Source organism: Schistocerca serialis, chromosome 5 (genome assembly GCF_023864345.2).
Source record: "Schistocerca serialis cubense isolate TAMUIC-IGC-003099 chromosome 5, iqSchSeri2.2, whole genome shotgun sequence".
Lineage (NCBI taxonomy): Eukaryota > Metazoa > Arthropoda > Insecta > Orthoptera > Acrididae > Schistocerca > Schistocerca serialis.
Window position 1 is genome coordinate 306,343,908 of NC_064642.1, and position 16,032 is coordinate 306,359,939.

The 16,032-nt window shown below is 41.2% G+C and overlaps 1 protein-coding gene across 2 annotated transcripts in view; it reads left to right on the forward strand.

Moving 5' to 3' along the window:
- Positions 1–16,032, forward strand: part of LOC126480751 (nucleobindin-2) — an 87,485-nt gene that overhangs the window by 6,409 nt on the left and 65,044 nt on the right. For both annotated transcript variants that reach the window (XM_050104032.1, XM_050104031.1), the window contains exons 3-5: positions 3,705–3,815; positions 7,755–7,979; positions 8,758–8,931. In XM_050104032.1, coding sequence (XP_049959989.1) covers positions 3,705–3,815; positions 7,755–7,979; positions 8,758–8,931 — 510 coding nt within the window. The remainder of the gene's footprint in view (positions 1–3,704; positions 3,816–7,754; positions 7,980–8,757; positions 8,932–16,032) is intronic.

The window sequence follows — 16,032 nt, forward strand, 5'->3', positions numbered from 1 at the left end:
GAATTTTAATACCTACTCCGAATTTTTCATTTGTTTCCTTTACTGCTTGCTCAATATACAGATTGAATAACATCGGGGAAAGGCTACAACCCTGTCTCACTCCTTTCCCAACCACTGCTTCCCTTTCATGCCCCTCGACTCTTATAACTGCCATCTGGTTTCTGTACAAATTGTAAATAGCCTTTCGCTCCCTGTATTTTACCCCTGCCACCTTCAGAATTTGAAAGAGAGTATTCCAGTTAACATTGTCAAAAGCTTTCTCTAAGTCTACAAATGCTAGAAACGTAGGTTTGCCTTTTCTTAATCTTTCTTCTAAGATAAGTCGTAAGGTCAGTATTGCCTCACATGTTCCAACATTTCTACGGAATCCAAACTGATCTTCCCCGAGGTCGACTTCTACCAGTTTTTCCATTCATCTGTAAAGAATTCGCGTTAGTATTTTGCAGCTGTGACATTAAACTGATAGTTCGGTAATTTTCACATCTGTCAACACCTGCTTTCTTTGGGATTGGAATTATTATATTCTTCTTGAAGTCTGAGGGTATTTCGCCTGTCTCATACATCGTGCTCACCAGATGGCAGAGTTTTGTCATGACTGGCTCTCCCGAGGCCATCAGTAGTTCTAATGGAATGTTGTCTACTCCCGGGGCCTTATGCTAAACCAATTGCTCAGTCTTCCATCTACTCACACTGCAGCCTTGGAATCAGGCAATGTTGCTTGAATATGTGAGACATACTTAGATGGTATACCAAGCAGTAGCAAATCATTTAGCATTTGAGCTCTATAGAGACTCAAAGGCCTGCTTGAAGTCTATGTAGAGGTTATGCAGCTCAATGTTATACTCATAGGCCTTTTCATGTATTTGCCTCAACACAAATATATGGTCTTTTGTTGATGTATTAGGCCGAAATCCACACTGATATTCCCCTAGAATCTCTTCTGCATATGGTGCTAACCTCTTGTAGATAATACTAGAGAAGATCTTATAGGTTACATCTAGCAGGGAAATTCCTCGGTAATTTGAACAGCAGGTCTTTTCTCCTTCCTTATGTTTTGGTTGAATTACAACTAAGATCCATTCTTCTGGGATTCTTTCATAGTTCCATATGAACTTAATAAGTCTGTGGATCCACTTATGAAGATAAGTTCCCCCATTTTTTAGCACTTACGCAGTTATTTCATCAGTTCCTGGTGTTACATAATTTTTAAACAATACACTATCTTCCATAGTTCCTCTTTCCTCTATTTCCAGATCTGCAGTATTATTGAGTAGCTGCTTGTTCCTGGTAGGATTGCCCTCCAAAATCCCCTTGAAGTATCCTCTCCATACATCCAGAACATCTTGTTTATCGGTCAGCAAATTTCCCCTCTTTGTCCTTCCAAGCTGTTATTTTCGATCTATATTCTTGAGTTCCTTCTTTAATTTTCTTGTAGAACTTTCTTCTTTCATTCCTTTGGTAGTGCTCTTCCAGCTCCTCTATCTTTCTCTTCATGGCTTCCCTTTTTTCCTCCTTCATACCCTTTCTGCCTCTATTTTCTTTTCATTATACAATGCCTGATTTGATCTAGTATTCTGCTGCAAGCATTTCAGTCTTGGTTCCTTTTTCTGTTCCACTGCCTGTCTACTTTCATCATCATACCAGTCTTCATTCCTAAGTCTCCTTGCTTGCCCCAGTATTTCATGTGCTGTTGGTCTAATGGCATCATTAATAGAGTTCCATTGTTTTCTATCATCTCCACCATCTTTCGTTTGTAACTCCTGTTAATCTATTCTGGTACTTCTGAACAGTAGACCTATCTTTCAATTGTTCTATATTCCATATGTTTACTCTGGTACTACTTCCTATGGCAGCCATGGCAAGTTTCTCATTTTGGCTCTTACTAGGTAGTGGTCAGAATCACAATTCGCTCATTTTCCATATCGGATGCCCATCTTTTTGATATAAATATATGGTCTATTTGGTATGATTCATTTGTTCGTCCCTTTGTAGATATTTTTCCTTTGAAAACAGGTACTTACCGCTCTCTATTTGTTTGCAGAAGCAAACTGGGCAACCCTCATACCATTATCATCAGTTTCGTCATACAGACTTTCCTTACCAAGCATGCTTTTTAATGCCTTTTCCTTTCCCAGTTTTGCATTATAGTCGCCAAGAGCTATTGTGGAATCATATCTGGATATTCTGTCCCATACCTCCTGTAGTTGATCATAGATGATGTCCACAGTATTTTCATCTGATTCTTTTGTTGGTGCATATATATTCACAAAGGTCACATTGTGAAATTTGCCTTTCATATGCAGAGTACATATTCTTCCATTATATGGAGTGAAAGCAATAACAGATCTACGCATATCCTTGGAGACTATAAACCCAACTCCGTACTCCCCTTGTCTCTCTTGTTTTCCTGTATAGATGGGGAGAATTTCTGCGTATAAATCTCCCCTCTTCCCTTCCACCTAATTCCCTGCAGTGCAACAATTCCCATTCCATACCTTAGCACCTCTTCTGCAACACTATTCAACACTCCTGTATGCAACAGCATACACACATTCCATGTTCCAAATGTAAGCACCAATAAATCCATGTTGCTCTTTCCTAACACAGTTTGTCTGTGTGTGGGCAGTACAACATTCATTGTTGAATTATTCACAATAATAGATTTTTTACAAGGCAGGGGTATCAACACTGCATTTTACGAGGCTGGGGTATCGGTGTGGAACACACTTCATCTGGCTTCTCAGTCGAGATCACTCTGGCTTGGGTGACCCTGCCAGTAGCTACACTACTGCCAGTACAGCTCTCAACATCATCAAAGCACACAAACCCTCCCGCCCAGCACTGAAGGTGCTTACAATAAGGCAGTGTCCTCTGAGAGGGACTGACAGTTTGTTAATTCTCAAAAAAATTGTCGATGTTGTCTTCTCTTTAGTTTTGAGGTGTCAAGTATGAATATCAGTTATGGTTACCAGTTCACATACCACAAAGAAGTGTATTAACAGATCAGAATGTACCAGTAAATTTCGTGTTGTAAATAACCATTTAATGATGTTTTTCTGCTGTTGCATCTGAGGCCTGGTGCGATTGTGGTATTGTAAATGATATGTCATTCATTATGACTGACATTTTGTTTATAGTCTGCAGACTGATAATATCATTCTGGAATCAGTGTGTAGAATGTAACTAAACAGATGAGGAATGGCCCAGATTTTCTGTATCACACACACACTGATCTGCTTCAGCAGCATTATTCTGGAGAACAAGAGAATGGTCCATGTATTGACCTCGAATGTGTTCATGTGCCTGCCTTCTTTTACAGGCATGCTGCACACTTAATCTGTACATTTTACATGCAATACAAATCTATTTCCAGATTATATTGGGATCGTTTTGCCATTTGTACATGTTTGTCTCAGTTTCCATCTTGCCACAGGCATTGACGAAATGGATAGATCTGCAGCAAGGCATGATTTGTATACATTTCATTGATGTCACTGAATATGCTGTACTTATTGTTCCTATAATTATTTTTTGAATACTTATAGAGTTTCGTAATTTTTTTTTTTTTGTCGTGGAACTTCATAATCCAAAGAACACATTATGATGATCATTAGCATAATTTTATTTTTTAAATTGAGTTTTAAAAATACAATTTTAATACTATTTTCAGTGAGTTATTGTCTCTTGTGTGTGTGTATGTGCAGGAACCCCTTGGAATTGAGTACTCTCGTTACTTGAAAGAAGTTGTGACAGCACTAGAGAGTGATCCAGAGTTTAGACGTAAATTGGAAAAGGCTGAAGAAGCTGATATTCGTGTAAGTGGAATTCCATATCAGTGTTTAAAGTACCTTTTGCTGTAGTTTTTGGGATAGTTTCTTTTGATTCTGTTTAGTTCTAACAAGAGAATGTTCTGATCCGAGATGTTGAAACCTACCCTGAAATTTTTCACATAGGAAGAATATACGATAAGAAATGCACTGTCAAAATTTAGCTACTAAGTCACACTGAAAGTATCTTTTTTTGTTAATGTTAAAGTTACTCATTTTTTCCACATGAAGAGCTACTTAAAACAGCTGTTTGTACAGCCCTTCCTGCCTAGCACAGAATTGGTGAACAAAGAGAATGTAATGTCGCATAACATGAAGTGCACTCATGTGTGAATGTTAAGCACTTAAGTCATACCAAAAAGACTCAAATCATTAATTTTTTAAAACTTGCAGTTCATATCAACAGCTAAACTGTTGCAGATGTAATTACTGCACAAGTGACTAGTAGAGGAAGCCGGGCGGGGTAGCTGAGTGGTTCTAGGCGCTACAGTCTGGAACTGTGTAACTGCTACAGTTGCAGGTTTGAATCCTGCCTCGGACATGGATGTGTGTGATGTCCTTAGGTTAGTTAGGTTTAAGTAGTTCTAAGTTCTAGGGGACTGATGACCTCAGAAGTTAAGTCCCTTAGTGCTCAGAGACATTTAAACAAGTAGAGGAAAGAAAATCAAGGCAGTGCATGATGTTACAATACAAACGACTTCGATCAATTTGGAATTTTAATTTGTTGACAAGATATTTTATAACAGTTCCTGTAGTACAGTTCATACGATAATTTTTTGAATGGTGTGTAATTTACTAACTTCTTTATTCCCTAGTCATCACAATAATGGGAATTGTCTATTGGATAATGAAAACTAACATTGTCCTTACATCAGTTAAACCTGTTAAAAGAAAGCATGTCACAGTTATTACTAGTTACATTTAGACAGAATTGGGATGCATGAGAAATGGTCATGGCCATTGTTCTGCATGTGGTGTTGCATACTTGATCAAATTGGTAAAACATGGTGGTGAAGCAAACTGACTATGCACAAATGACTAAAGTTTAGCAGTACTATTATGCTGATAAACCTGAAATCACAAACAGCTATTGAAAATTATATTGTTCAACAGGTTTCTGAAAAAATCCTTTACACTGGTGAAGAGTTCTCGGGCTTCCAGCCGGGTGGCGGTGTCTTCAAACTGGGGACCGGCATCCACAAAGTCTCGGCACTTCGCCAGAAGATGATGAGTATGTCACTCGTCGAAACGTCGCAGTTTGAAGACACCGCCACCCGGCTCGAAACCCGAAGAACTCTTTGCCAGCTGTATACGCCGGGAAAGCATACATTCACATCCTTTACACTGTTGAAAAATTTCTTTAGAAAGGTTGAATAATACTTTCAGTCCAGATGGTATCTGAATTATGTTAACAGTCTTTACACCATTCTCTTGAGGGCAGAGGTGTTGTGGCGTCCAGACCACAAGTTCAACAAAAGCAGTGAATTATTTTCTGCAACTGGTCAGATGATGTTTCTGATGTAGTACTGAAAGTTATTCTCTCACATTTTTCCTGATTTTACTATGTCAATTACAGAATTTGTGCTTCGAAACAGTTCTTTTTTAAATTTTTGCTCCTAATTTGCCTTGAATGCATTTCTTGCTCGAAATCGGTCTGACTGGCTTTATACTCAGCGTTTTAGGGGATAACAAGAAGCTTCATTTTCACGCTAGCTAAAAATTTCTCTGTAGCATTACCTGTTAATGACAGTTCCATATCTTCCAAATAGTTTTTTTCACGCTTTTGCCATTTCCATTTTGATGCATATTTCATGCTTTTTATATCTTTTTCTATTGATATAGTTCACTTTCAGATTTAAAATGAAAACAGCTTTGCACACTGCTTAACTTTAAGTGTTGTCTCCTTCCTTAATTTAACCAAAAAATTTACAGCCTTTTCTTTGTCACTGAAAGTTAATATTGTTCACGTTTTCGTGAGCTGGCAAGATACTGTATTTTTGTTCTGGGTGTTAATTAGCACAACAATCATCATTCAAACCTCAGTTCATGAAATCGTCTGTTATTTTCTATTTATTTTAATTTTTTCCACACAATTTTTAGCTAATCTCAGTTCCTTCAAATGAACTTCAAAGGAATTAACTAATAAATAACACATATGTAGATGTTCATAGGAAATAGGTGATTTCAATTGCATACTACATTCTTCATATTTAATCTTTGTGAGGTTAAAAACATTAATTGGCTTCTACACTACTGTGAAACTGGATCCTACATAAAGATGGATGCTATTAACAACCATGTATGAGATAAACAAACAGAAAATTAATAGAGTTTTTTTGCCATTGTTAACACTTTGCAATACTGCAGAGGCAGCTGCAAGATGTTATGGATATACACGAGTGTAGATTTGAGTGAATATTAACTGTGAACAATTTTGTCAGAGTAACTGTTAGCGGAAACTAAAATTTGCTTTACAATTCCATTCGCATTGTGCCACGTTATCTGTTTACCAATTTGTCATCAGTCCAAGCTAGGTGCTTGCCGTGTTGCATGTGCACTGTCTGCTGTAGCTGCAGTAGGGGTGTACATTCCTCCAGTCGTCTGGTGAGCTACAAATTTGGCAATTTTAACAATTTTTTAAAAGTATTTGCGGTGTGTCTTAGCAGCTAAAATTTTGACGTTGTTTTTCTTTTGATGTATTCTTCATATACAACAAATTTCAATGCAGGTTGTGACATGTGGAATTGGACCATTCCCTTGTAAGCTTTCATTGGAGGTAATTATCAGTGTGTGAATAAAAAACAAAACAGATAAAAATTTGGTCGCATTCCTGAGTGTCATTGTACAATATTGTGTACAAATTTATGAAAAAGGGCATTTACAGTGTTGTACTTCCAAGCATCAATCTGTTCAATGGTGCAGTGCATTTGGGCCAGGCCTCTGTAGATCACAGGGCAGGAAAGGCATCATGGTAACAGTAAGTGTTTCATACAATGATATATATAGTGTATGGGATAGAGGCAGCAGTGACAAAACGGCACTGGCCTACACCAAACAGGCAACCGTCCTAGTTCTGTTGTTTGCTCTAACTGCTATCAGAGAACAGTTATTCCACATTGTATTTATGAGAGTGACTTGCAAACTCTTATCACAAGTGTTTCTTCTGGTAACTGAGATATTCTTTGCTGTGAAAGACTATTTGATTGAAGTTTCAGTGTTAGCCTGCATTTTTGAAGCTTTTATTTCTATATATAATTACATATATATTACGAATATAATAGAGGGAAACATTCCACGTGGGAAAAATATATCTAAAAAGAAAGATGATGAAACTTACCAAACAAAAGCGCTGGCAGGTCGATAGACACACAAACAAACACAAACATACACACAAAATTCTAGCTTTCGCAACCAATGGTTGCCTCGTCAGGAAAGAGGGAAGGAGAAGGAAAGACAAAAGGATATGGGTTTTAAGGGAGAGGGTAAGGAGTCATTCCAATCCCGGGAGCGGAAAGACTTACCTTAGGGGGAAAAAAGGACAGGTATACACTCGCACACACACACATATCCATCCATACATACACAGATAAATGTCTGCTTGTATCTGTGTATGTATGGATGGATATGTGTGTGTGTGCGAGTGTATACCTGTCCTTTTTTCCCCCTAAGGTAAGTCTTTCCGCTCCCGGGATTGGAATGACTCCTTACCCTCTCCCTTAAAACCCACATCCTTTTGTCTTTCCTTCTCCTTCCCTCTTTCCTGACGAGGCAACCATTGGTTGCGAAAGCTAGAATTTTGTGTGTATGTTTGTGTTTGTTTGTGTGTCTATCGACCTGCCAGCGCTTTTGTTTGGTAAGTTTCATCATCTTTCTTTTTAGATATACATATATATTACAGTATTCTGCAGTCACACTTTTATTTTGTAGACAGGCAAAATAGCTCAAGAACTGGAATATGTGAATCATCAAGTGCGCACAAAACTAGATGAATTGAAGCGTCAAGAACTGGAACGGCTCAGACATTTGGCAATCAAAGAATATGAACTTCGTAATGGGATTGACACAGAACACCTCAAGATACCACCAGAACATCTTGATCATTCAAATCCTCATACTTTTGAGATTGAAGATCTGCGTAAATTAATTGCAAAGGTTAGTATGGACATTATGAAGATACCAGCATTCTATTGCTAAGAAATATAAATCATAGATCAAAATTTTCAGATTGAAGATCTGCGTAAATTAATTGCAAAGGTTAGTACGGACATTATGAAGATACCAGCATTCTATTGCTAAGAAATATAAATCATAGATCAAAATTTTCAGTAATGTTCCAGGATAGGTGGCAATGAATGAAACAAAACACAAGATTCATAGTTGGAGACCCAGACATCACTTAGATTAATAATTGACTTAGATGAAAGAGCTGAGAATAAGTTGAGGAAAAGTGACAAGAGGGATGGGTCAATCGATAGAGAGTATCAGTGTTAGAAACATTTTATATGTAACTGAACTCCACACAAAGGAGGCATTCATTCACAAACAGGCACAATGAAACAGACTACTAAAAGTTGTCCCATTATAGAACACACACACACACACACACACACAAGAAGCACCACTTGCACACACAGGCCACTCTTTCTGGCCACTGGACCTGAGGGCCTACTGCTACTATCACCACCAAAACCACCACCACTACTACTACTACTACTACTCCTACTCCTACTCCTACTCCTACTCCACACCCTCTCCTCTCATGGCCATCAACAACACCAATAAAATATTATACAGTAGAAATGAAATTGATATAAGTTATTATAGTCAGACTCATAACTGCTGGTAGTGAATCATGCTATTACAGACTGGTCTGGTGTTAGTCACGTGCTATTGAGAGAAAGTAAATAATTCTGACATCTCTTTCCCACAGACAACAGCTGATCTAGCTGAAGCTGATAAAAAGAGAAGGCAGGAGTTCAAAGAATATGAAATGCAGAAGGAGTTTGAGAAACAAGAGAAATTAAAAAATTTAGATGAGGAACATAAGCAGCAGCTTCAAAAGGAAATAGAAGAGAAGGAAAAGAAACAGAAAGCTCATGAACCAGTAAGTGTAACTTGTTAGTAAAATTAGTAGTACTGAATTGTATCACTATATACGTAAGTTATTTTTAAGTACTTTGCCATAAATTGTATTGAGATAACCCAAATAGAGGCAATAACCTTAGATTCCCCAGTCCATGTGAAGACCCAGAGGACCTTAATACTGTGGATCATAGGGCCCTTGAGACTGTTTTGGAGCCCTTATAGTTGATTTGGTGTGGAAGCCCTGCCAAGCGGCTCACAACTCTTTTTTTTTTAGTACACGTGTGGCAAGTATGGGCCCCTAAGCTATTGAAATACTTTTTCCTTTCCTGTGCAGCAATTTCACACTGTGATTTTATCTTTTGTCAGACTTATTTTGTATTACAGATTCCCTGCTGACAGCCTAACTCACTCATGGGACATAGATTACGGCTTCTGCCATTTCATCACTCTTGTTTTGCACAGTGTATTGTGATTATTGTATGTTGGTCCCAACAACTGGGTTTGATCTCCACCCTTGCCAGTTTTCCTCCAGGAATTTAGTATGTGAGGAGAAGGGCACCTGATACCAAGCATGGTAGCCAGTCCATATGGTGAGTCATCAGGTACCCATACAGTGTTAGCTCCCTAACCACATAGGGATTGCACTTTCGATGCCAGAGATGTCACCTCTCTGTGCATATCAAGGAGTAGGTGCTTGAGGAGGCAATACCTTGGCAGAATTCTGGAATCGTGAAAGGACTGAATTTATAGCAGTCTCTTTAAACAGACCACAGTTAAGTTCAGTTCATTGCGACCCCAGGAATGCTCTCTTTGCCATGCACTGGGAGGAATGTAAAACCAAACAACTTGCAGACACTTATTCCCCTCAGTTCCTGGTTCGCACCTAGATGGAGGGTCCTTTCTCTCTGCTAAGTCAATATTCTTTGTGAAGAATATTAAAAACAAAATGTGCAAACTTTCTTCCCCTGTTGAATTATGAAGTGGCTCCACCTTAATTCAGATGGCACATCCTACCCTGTCATGGTCATTACTCCCTTGTAAACAATTTGGTGGTGCATCTGTCACCATAACACCTAATAAGAACTTAAACATGATGAAGGGTTTAATTTTTCACTTGGACGTGATACAGCAGATGGATAAAGAACTGTGTAAACACTTGGGGAATCAAGAGATCCACTTTGTACAACATGTACATCAAAGCCCGCTAGACAGTAAGATTGACAGTGAATCGTTCATCTTTTGCTTTTGAGGAGGATTCAACTGCAGAGAAGGTGAAAATTATAGTTCCCTGTTGTGCTGTGAAGCCATATTCCTCGCCCCCATTGTGTTGCTTTAAATGTCAACATTTCAACATACAGGATGACAATTACTGAACTACATGAAAAAAAGTAAATTAGTTACAAACTGTGGCATGCACACGCTTTATTCAACATGTAAACATTGCTACAGATATTTGGATTTAGGTCATGACATGTTCAATATGCCTGCCATCATTCGCGATGATGGGGCACAGACAAATAGCGAAATTCTTTATGATCCGCTGAAGTGTTGGAGCAGCGTTGCTGTTGATGACCTCCTGAATAGCTGTTTTCAGCTTAGCAATGGTTTTGGGGTTACTGCTCTACACCCTGTCTTTAATATATCCCCACAAAAAGGAATTGCATGTATTCATGGTGGCCAGTGAAGGCCCATGCCAGTGGCCTCTGGGTACGCCAGAGCCAGAAAGCGGTCCCCAAAGAGCTGCTCCAGGGCATACTCCTCTGCTTCAATGGGGTAAGGTTTTGTCTTGCATGAACCACATCTTGTTAAAATCATGGTCGCTTTGGATAATGGGGATGAAATCCTCTTCCAAAATCTTCATGTATCATTTGGTACATGAAGGTAGTGTAACTGTGCCCTCAAGGAATATTGTATCAATTATTTTGTGGCTGGACAATTGTGTACCACACCATCGCCTGTTGAGGGTGAAGAGACTTCTCAATCGTGAAATGTGGATTCTCTGTCCCAGAAAACACCAGTTTTTATTGACAAACCTATCCAAATTAAAGAGGGCTTTGTCGCTAAACCAAACCATACAGTGATTACTAATTCCCATCATGCCCCGTGGCCAAAAGTGCAATTTGAACGTTCTAATGCAAACCACTCATAAGTTATGACGATTTTAGTTCATGTAGCTCAGTAATTGTCACCCTGTATGTCTTCCAGGTATACATATAACCCAATTTATGTAGACTGTTGCTGGCCATTTTGTGAAAATTCACTGCATCTGTATCAGTTGTGGGAATGACCACCCTCCTGTATCCCTGAAGTGAGATACCCAAATTAAGGGACACAAACTACAGGAACTGAAGGCCTTACATGGTCCCTGATGCACCATCTTTGGAAACCACTCCCCTTAACCTGCCAAAGAAGTAGCATTCTCATCTGGTATGTACTGTTAACAGGGCTCCCTTCCCCCTACAGGTCCGGGTGTTAGAATAGGCCCGAAATATTCCTACTTGTCGTACGAGGCAACTAAATGGAGTTTCACATGTTTCGGTCTTTATGTGATGGTCCCCTGTAGGGTTTGACCTCCATTCTTCAACATTTTCCTGAAGAGCAAGCCAATTGGGGAAGGGCGTCTTACAAGGTGTATCGTGTCCATCACGCATTGAGATCTTTAGCCCACTTTCTCGTCATCGCATTGCAGTCCTGCCCATTCTCCATCTCTTGGGCGAGGACACCTGCCTGGGTGCGTCTTCCACCATGCACAATGCAGTGTCGATTTCTGCGACGATGATGACCATCGATTTCTTTGCACCTGATATCCAGCACGGTAGCCAGTGTGTTGTGGTGGGGCCGTCATTTACCCTGTTGGTTGTAGCCCCCTGACCACACAGGGATCACTCTGCTGATGCCTGCGCCATTAACTCCCCATGTATGCTATGGGGTAGATGCCCATCCCCCTGGGGCATCGGGACTCCCGGCAATGGCCATCCTGCCAGGTGGCTGTTGCTGCGGCTGGGTGGCGCCCGTGGGGAGGGCCCCTGGTTGGAGTGGGTGTTATCAGGGTGCATGACACACAATGAAGCGTAGTCCATCATCTCTTGCTGGTTGTGAAACACCAGCAGTATCTAAGTGATCACAAGCTCAGTTCAATGCGCAGAAGTACAACCCCAAATCGTTCCCCTCCTCGACCACACCACGGGAGGAACATCAGGCTAAGGATGGCAGCGGATCTTACTGGTCCCGGTACCTTGTATGTTCGAGAGCTGATGGGGAATCTTTCATGACGATGAAGCCGCAGTTTTTTGTTGAGCATTTAGAGGACAAGTTCGGGGAGGTGGAGGGCTTGTCCAAAATGACATCTGGGTCAGTCTTGATCAAAACAGCATCCTCAGCCCAGTCACGGGAGTTACTCACTTGTGACAAGCTGGGGGATGTTTCTGTAACCATCACGCCCCATAAGACCTTAAATATGGTCCAGGGTATTATATTCCACAGGGACCTTCTTTTGCAGTCTGACGACGAGCTGCACGCCAACTTAAGAGTGATTAGGCATTCATTTTGTCTGGCGCATCCATCGGGGTCCAAGGGATAATCAGGTTGCCTCTGGTGCTTCATCTTGGCATTTGAGGGTGACACATTGCCTGAGAAGGTCAAGGTGATGGTCTACCGCAGTGATGTAAAGCCATGTATCCCTCCCCCTATGCAGTGCTTTAAATGCTGGAAGTTCAGTCATATGACTTTCAGCATCACATGCTGAGATTGCGGACCCCCATCACATCCCAATCTTCCATGTGCTCCGCCTCCCGTCTGTGTCAACTGCGGAGAGCACCATTCACCTTGCTTGCCAGATTGCAGGATTCTCCAGAAAGAAAGAAAAATCATGGAGTACGAGACCCTGGACGGTCTGACCTACACTGAGGCTAAGAGAAAATTTGAAGGCCTGTATCCTGTGCGTATGACATTGTCTTACGCCGCTGCTACAACAGTTCTGGCACCATCAGCTCCGCCAACCCAGGTCACCTCTCAGAGCCAGAAGACTACACCTGCCCCCTTGATGGAGGGGGGCATTTCCCGCCCTGTTGCTCCTGCACCAGCTACTTTGGAGCAACAACTCCCCCCCCCACACACACACACACCCCCGCGCAACCATCAGGGACGTCCGTCCCCACTTCTAAGCCGGAAAAGCGTAAGTCTTCTTCGGCTTCTCTCGCTAGGAAGGGGTCTCTTAGGTCACTCCCTTCCCAGGTTTCTGCTAGTGGGAAAGATGACACCCGCCAGTGGCTGAAGAGCCCAAAAGTAGCTGGTTGTAGGACTTCACGCTTATCCTCAATTCTGGAGACTGAGCCAGTGAAGTCCTCCCAGCCAGGGAGGAAAACCAAGGAGCAGCAAGAGAAATCCAAAAAGAAAACCCCTAAGACCAAGAAAATTGCGGTGGCACCCACACCACCGCTACCTACAAGCTCTGCGGCTGAGGATGGGGTGGAGATTTCGGCGTCCGCTGAGGACCTAGACCTCGCCAGACCCTCATTCACAATGGATATAGACTGCTCAGGCAATAAATCGGTGGTAGCAGGTGACTCTTGAGGCGTAAACTGCCTCATTGAGTGTTCCATGCCTTCCCAGTCTCACGATGTCATCCTCCAGTGGAATTGCGGCGGTTTTTTCCACCGCCTGGCTGAGCTATTGCAACTGTTAAGCTTTACACCTGCTATCTGCATTGCCCTCCAGGAAACCTGGTTCCCAGCAATGCAGACCCCTGCCCTCTGCAGCTATAAGGGATATTACAGGAACCGTAGTGACTATAATTGAGTATCAGGTGGAGTTTGCGTTTATGTCTTAAACTCGGACTGTAGTGAACATGTGCCCCTTCAAACCCCTCTTGAAGCTGTGGCTGCCAGAATAAGGATGACGCAGGAAATAACTGTCTGCAGTGTATATCTTATCTTCCTTCAGATGGTGCAGTACCCCTGAATGTATTAGCTGCACTGATTGATCAACTTCCTAAACCTTTCCTACTTCTGGGAGATTTTAATGCCCATTACCCCTTGTGGGGTGGTACCATGCTTACTGGCTGAGGCGGAATGTCGAAACTTTACTGTCACAATTCTACCTCTGCCTCTTAAATTCTAGGGCCGCCACACATTTCAGTGTGGCACATGGTAGTTACTCGGTCATTGATTTATCAATTTGCAGCCCAGGACTTCTCCCATCTATCCACTGAAGAGCACATGACAACCTGTGTGCTAGTGGCCACTTCCCCATCTTCCTGTCACTGCCCCAGTTTCAGGCACACGGACGCATGCCTAGATGGGCATTGAACAAGGCGGACTGGGGAACTTTCAACTCTGCTGTCACTGCTGAATCTCCCCCACATGGTAACATCGATGTGATGGTTGAGCAGGTGACTAGCACAATTGTTTCTTCTGCAGCAAATGCGATCCCTCTCTCTTTAGGGTGCCCAAGGCGTAAGGCAGTCCCTTGGTGGTCAGCGGAAGTTGCTGAAGCAATTAAGGAGCGTAGGCGAGCTCTACAGCAGCATAAGCGGCACCCTTCCAGGGTGTGTACGACCAGGGAGAGCCGGGAAAAACCCGGGAATCTTTTCATCTGGAAAAAAACCAGGAAAAACCCGGGATATTTTTAGAATTACGGGAATTTTTCATTGTTTTAGTTTTCAGTTAAATTTTTGTAATTTTGACTGGTAAGAGCCGATGTTCTAACAAAGGATATTACTGTATCCCGCTACTGCAGAATAATACTTCAACAATAAAACATAAACAAGAGAAAAAAACGAAAATAACTTAAATTGCAAAGGAAGTGCGCCATATACAACAACGATACACAGTGCTCATGCAAGCAGCTGCCAACAGCAAAACGTGTCAAAGGGTTGTATATTAGATTCATTTTAGCAGTTAAGAGTGGGCTAACGCGCATTCGCAGTTGAGTGAGTCGCATTTGAGTAGTAGATTCTCCCGCTTGTGGCTACAGGAATGTGGCTGTTCGCTGTGCAAGCAGTCGCAGCAAGCAGTTAGATGCTATCGGGAAAAGGGGGCACCAAATTCATATTCTTGAGGAAAGAAACTTGTTTCACAAAGCGCCTAGCATCCAGCGCAATTTTGTCTATTAATTATTCATATGATTTTGAAACGCTTCCCTGTTGGTTTTTGAACACATTTTAAGTTGATTTCTGAATGAATCATAAGTTGACTTTTGAATGCATGCATAGTGTACATGATGTTTCTGTCAGGAGAATCCTCATCGCATCTAGAAATAAACTTTCCGCAGACAAAAGGGGACGGGGCTATACGAGCTGAGGGAGTAAAGCCGAACGGATGAATGCCAATCACTGTCTGATTATGTGGTTGATTGGGTTTGAGAATGATCAGCATTCTTATAATTACTAGCGAAATCCATAGATTCAGACTACCAGAATGGAAATAAACGACTGACAGGAATAACAGGTGAGAAAGATTACGTATTATCTTCTCAGTGTATCCAAGAAAAAAAATTTTGACAGAAAGGTTTTGGCCAGATCGCTACACTTGTAAGGACCAGTAGTACAGTCCCCGGCTAGCAGTTGCGTAAGTTCTATTCTGGAAGTAATGCGGAAAACGTGTTGTTCGAACACGTAATAACACCTAACCGGAAAATAATCGCAGGATAACTAAACCTGTGATTCTGGCAGGGTTAGTGAAGTTAATTGGTGAACAAATTTTAACAATGGCAGCAATAGCTACAGAATTGGTGATGACAAGATTGTTTGTTAGAACGAGGAAGGAGAAGAAACGGGGACAACACAAATTATGGAAGAATAAGACAATTCCAAATTTATATAAAAATTTCGTAATATTACTTTTCGATCTTATGCTTGAGAAGGTGGTGCGTATGAATGAAATGTGAAACTATTTCCGAACATAAAGCTTTTTGCTCGTTGTTGGCCTAATAGGCATTTGTTATTGGTACTTCTTGGATTATATTCTGTCATGTTATAAAAATGGCCATTTGTGCCAAAACAGTCTTGTTTATTTGGTGTGTTACAAAATTGCTACCATATTAGAAAGGCCTATTTTGTTTTATGTAGTAGACAGTGACAAAATAGACGAAATCAGATCGAGAAACCACATCAGTCTTGGGT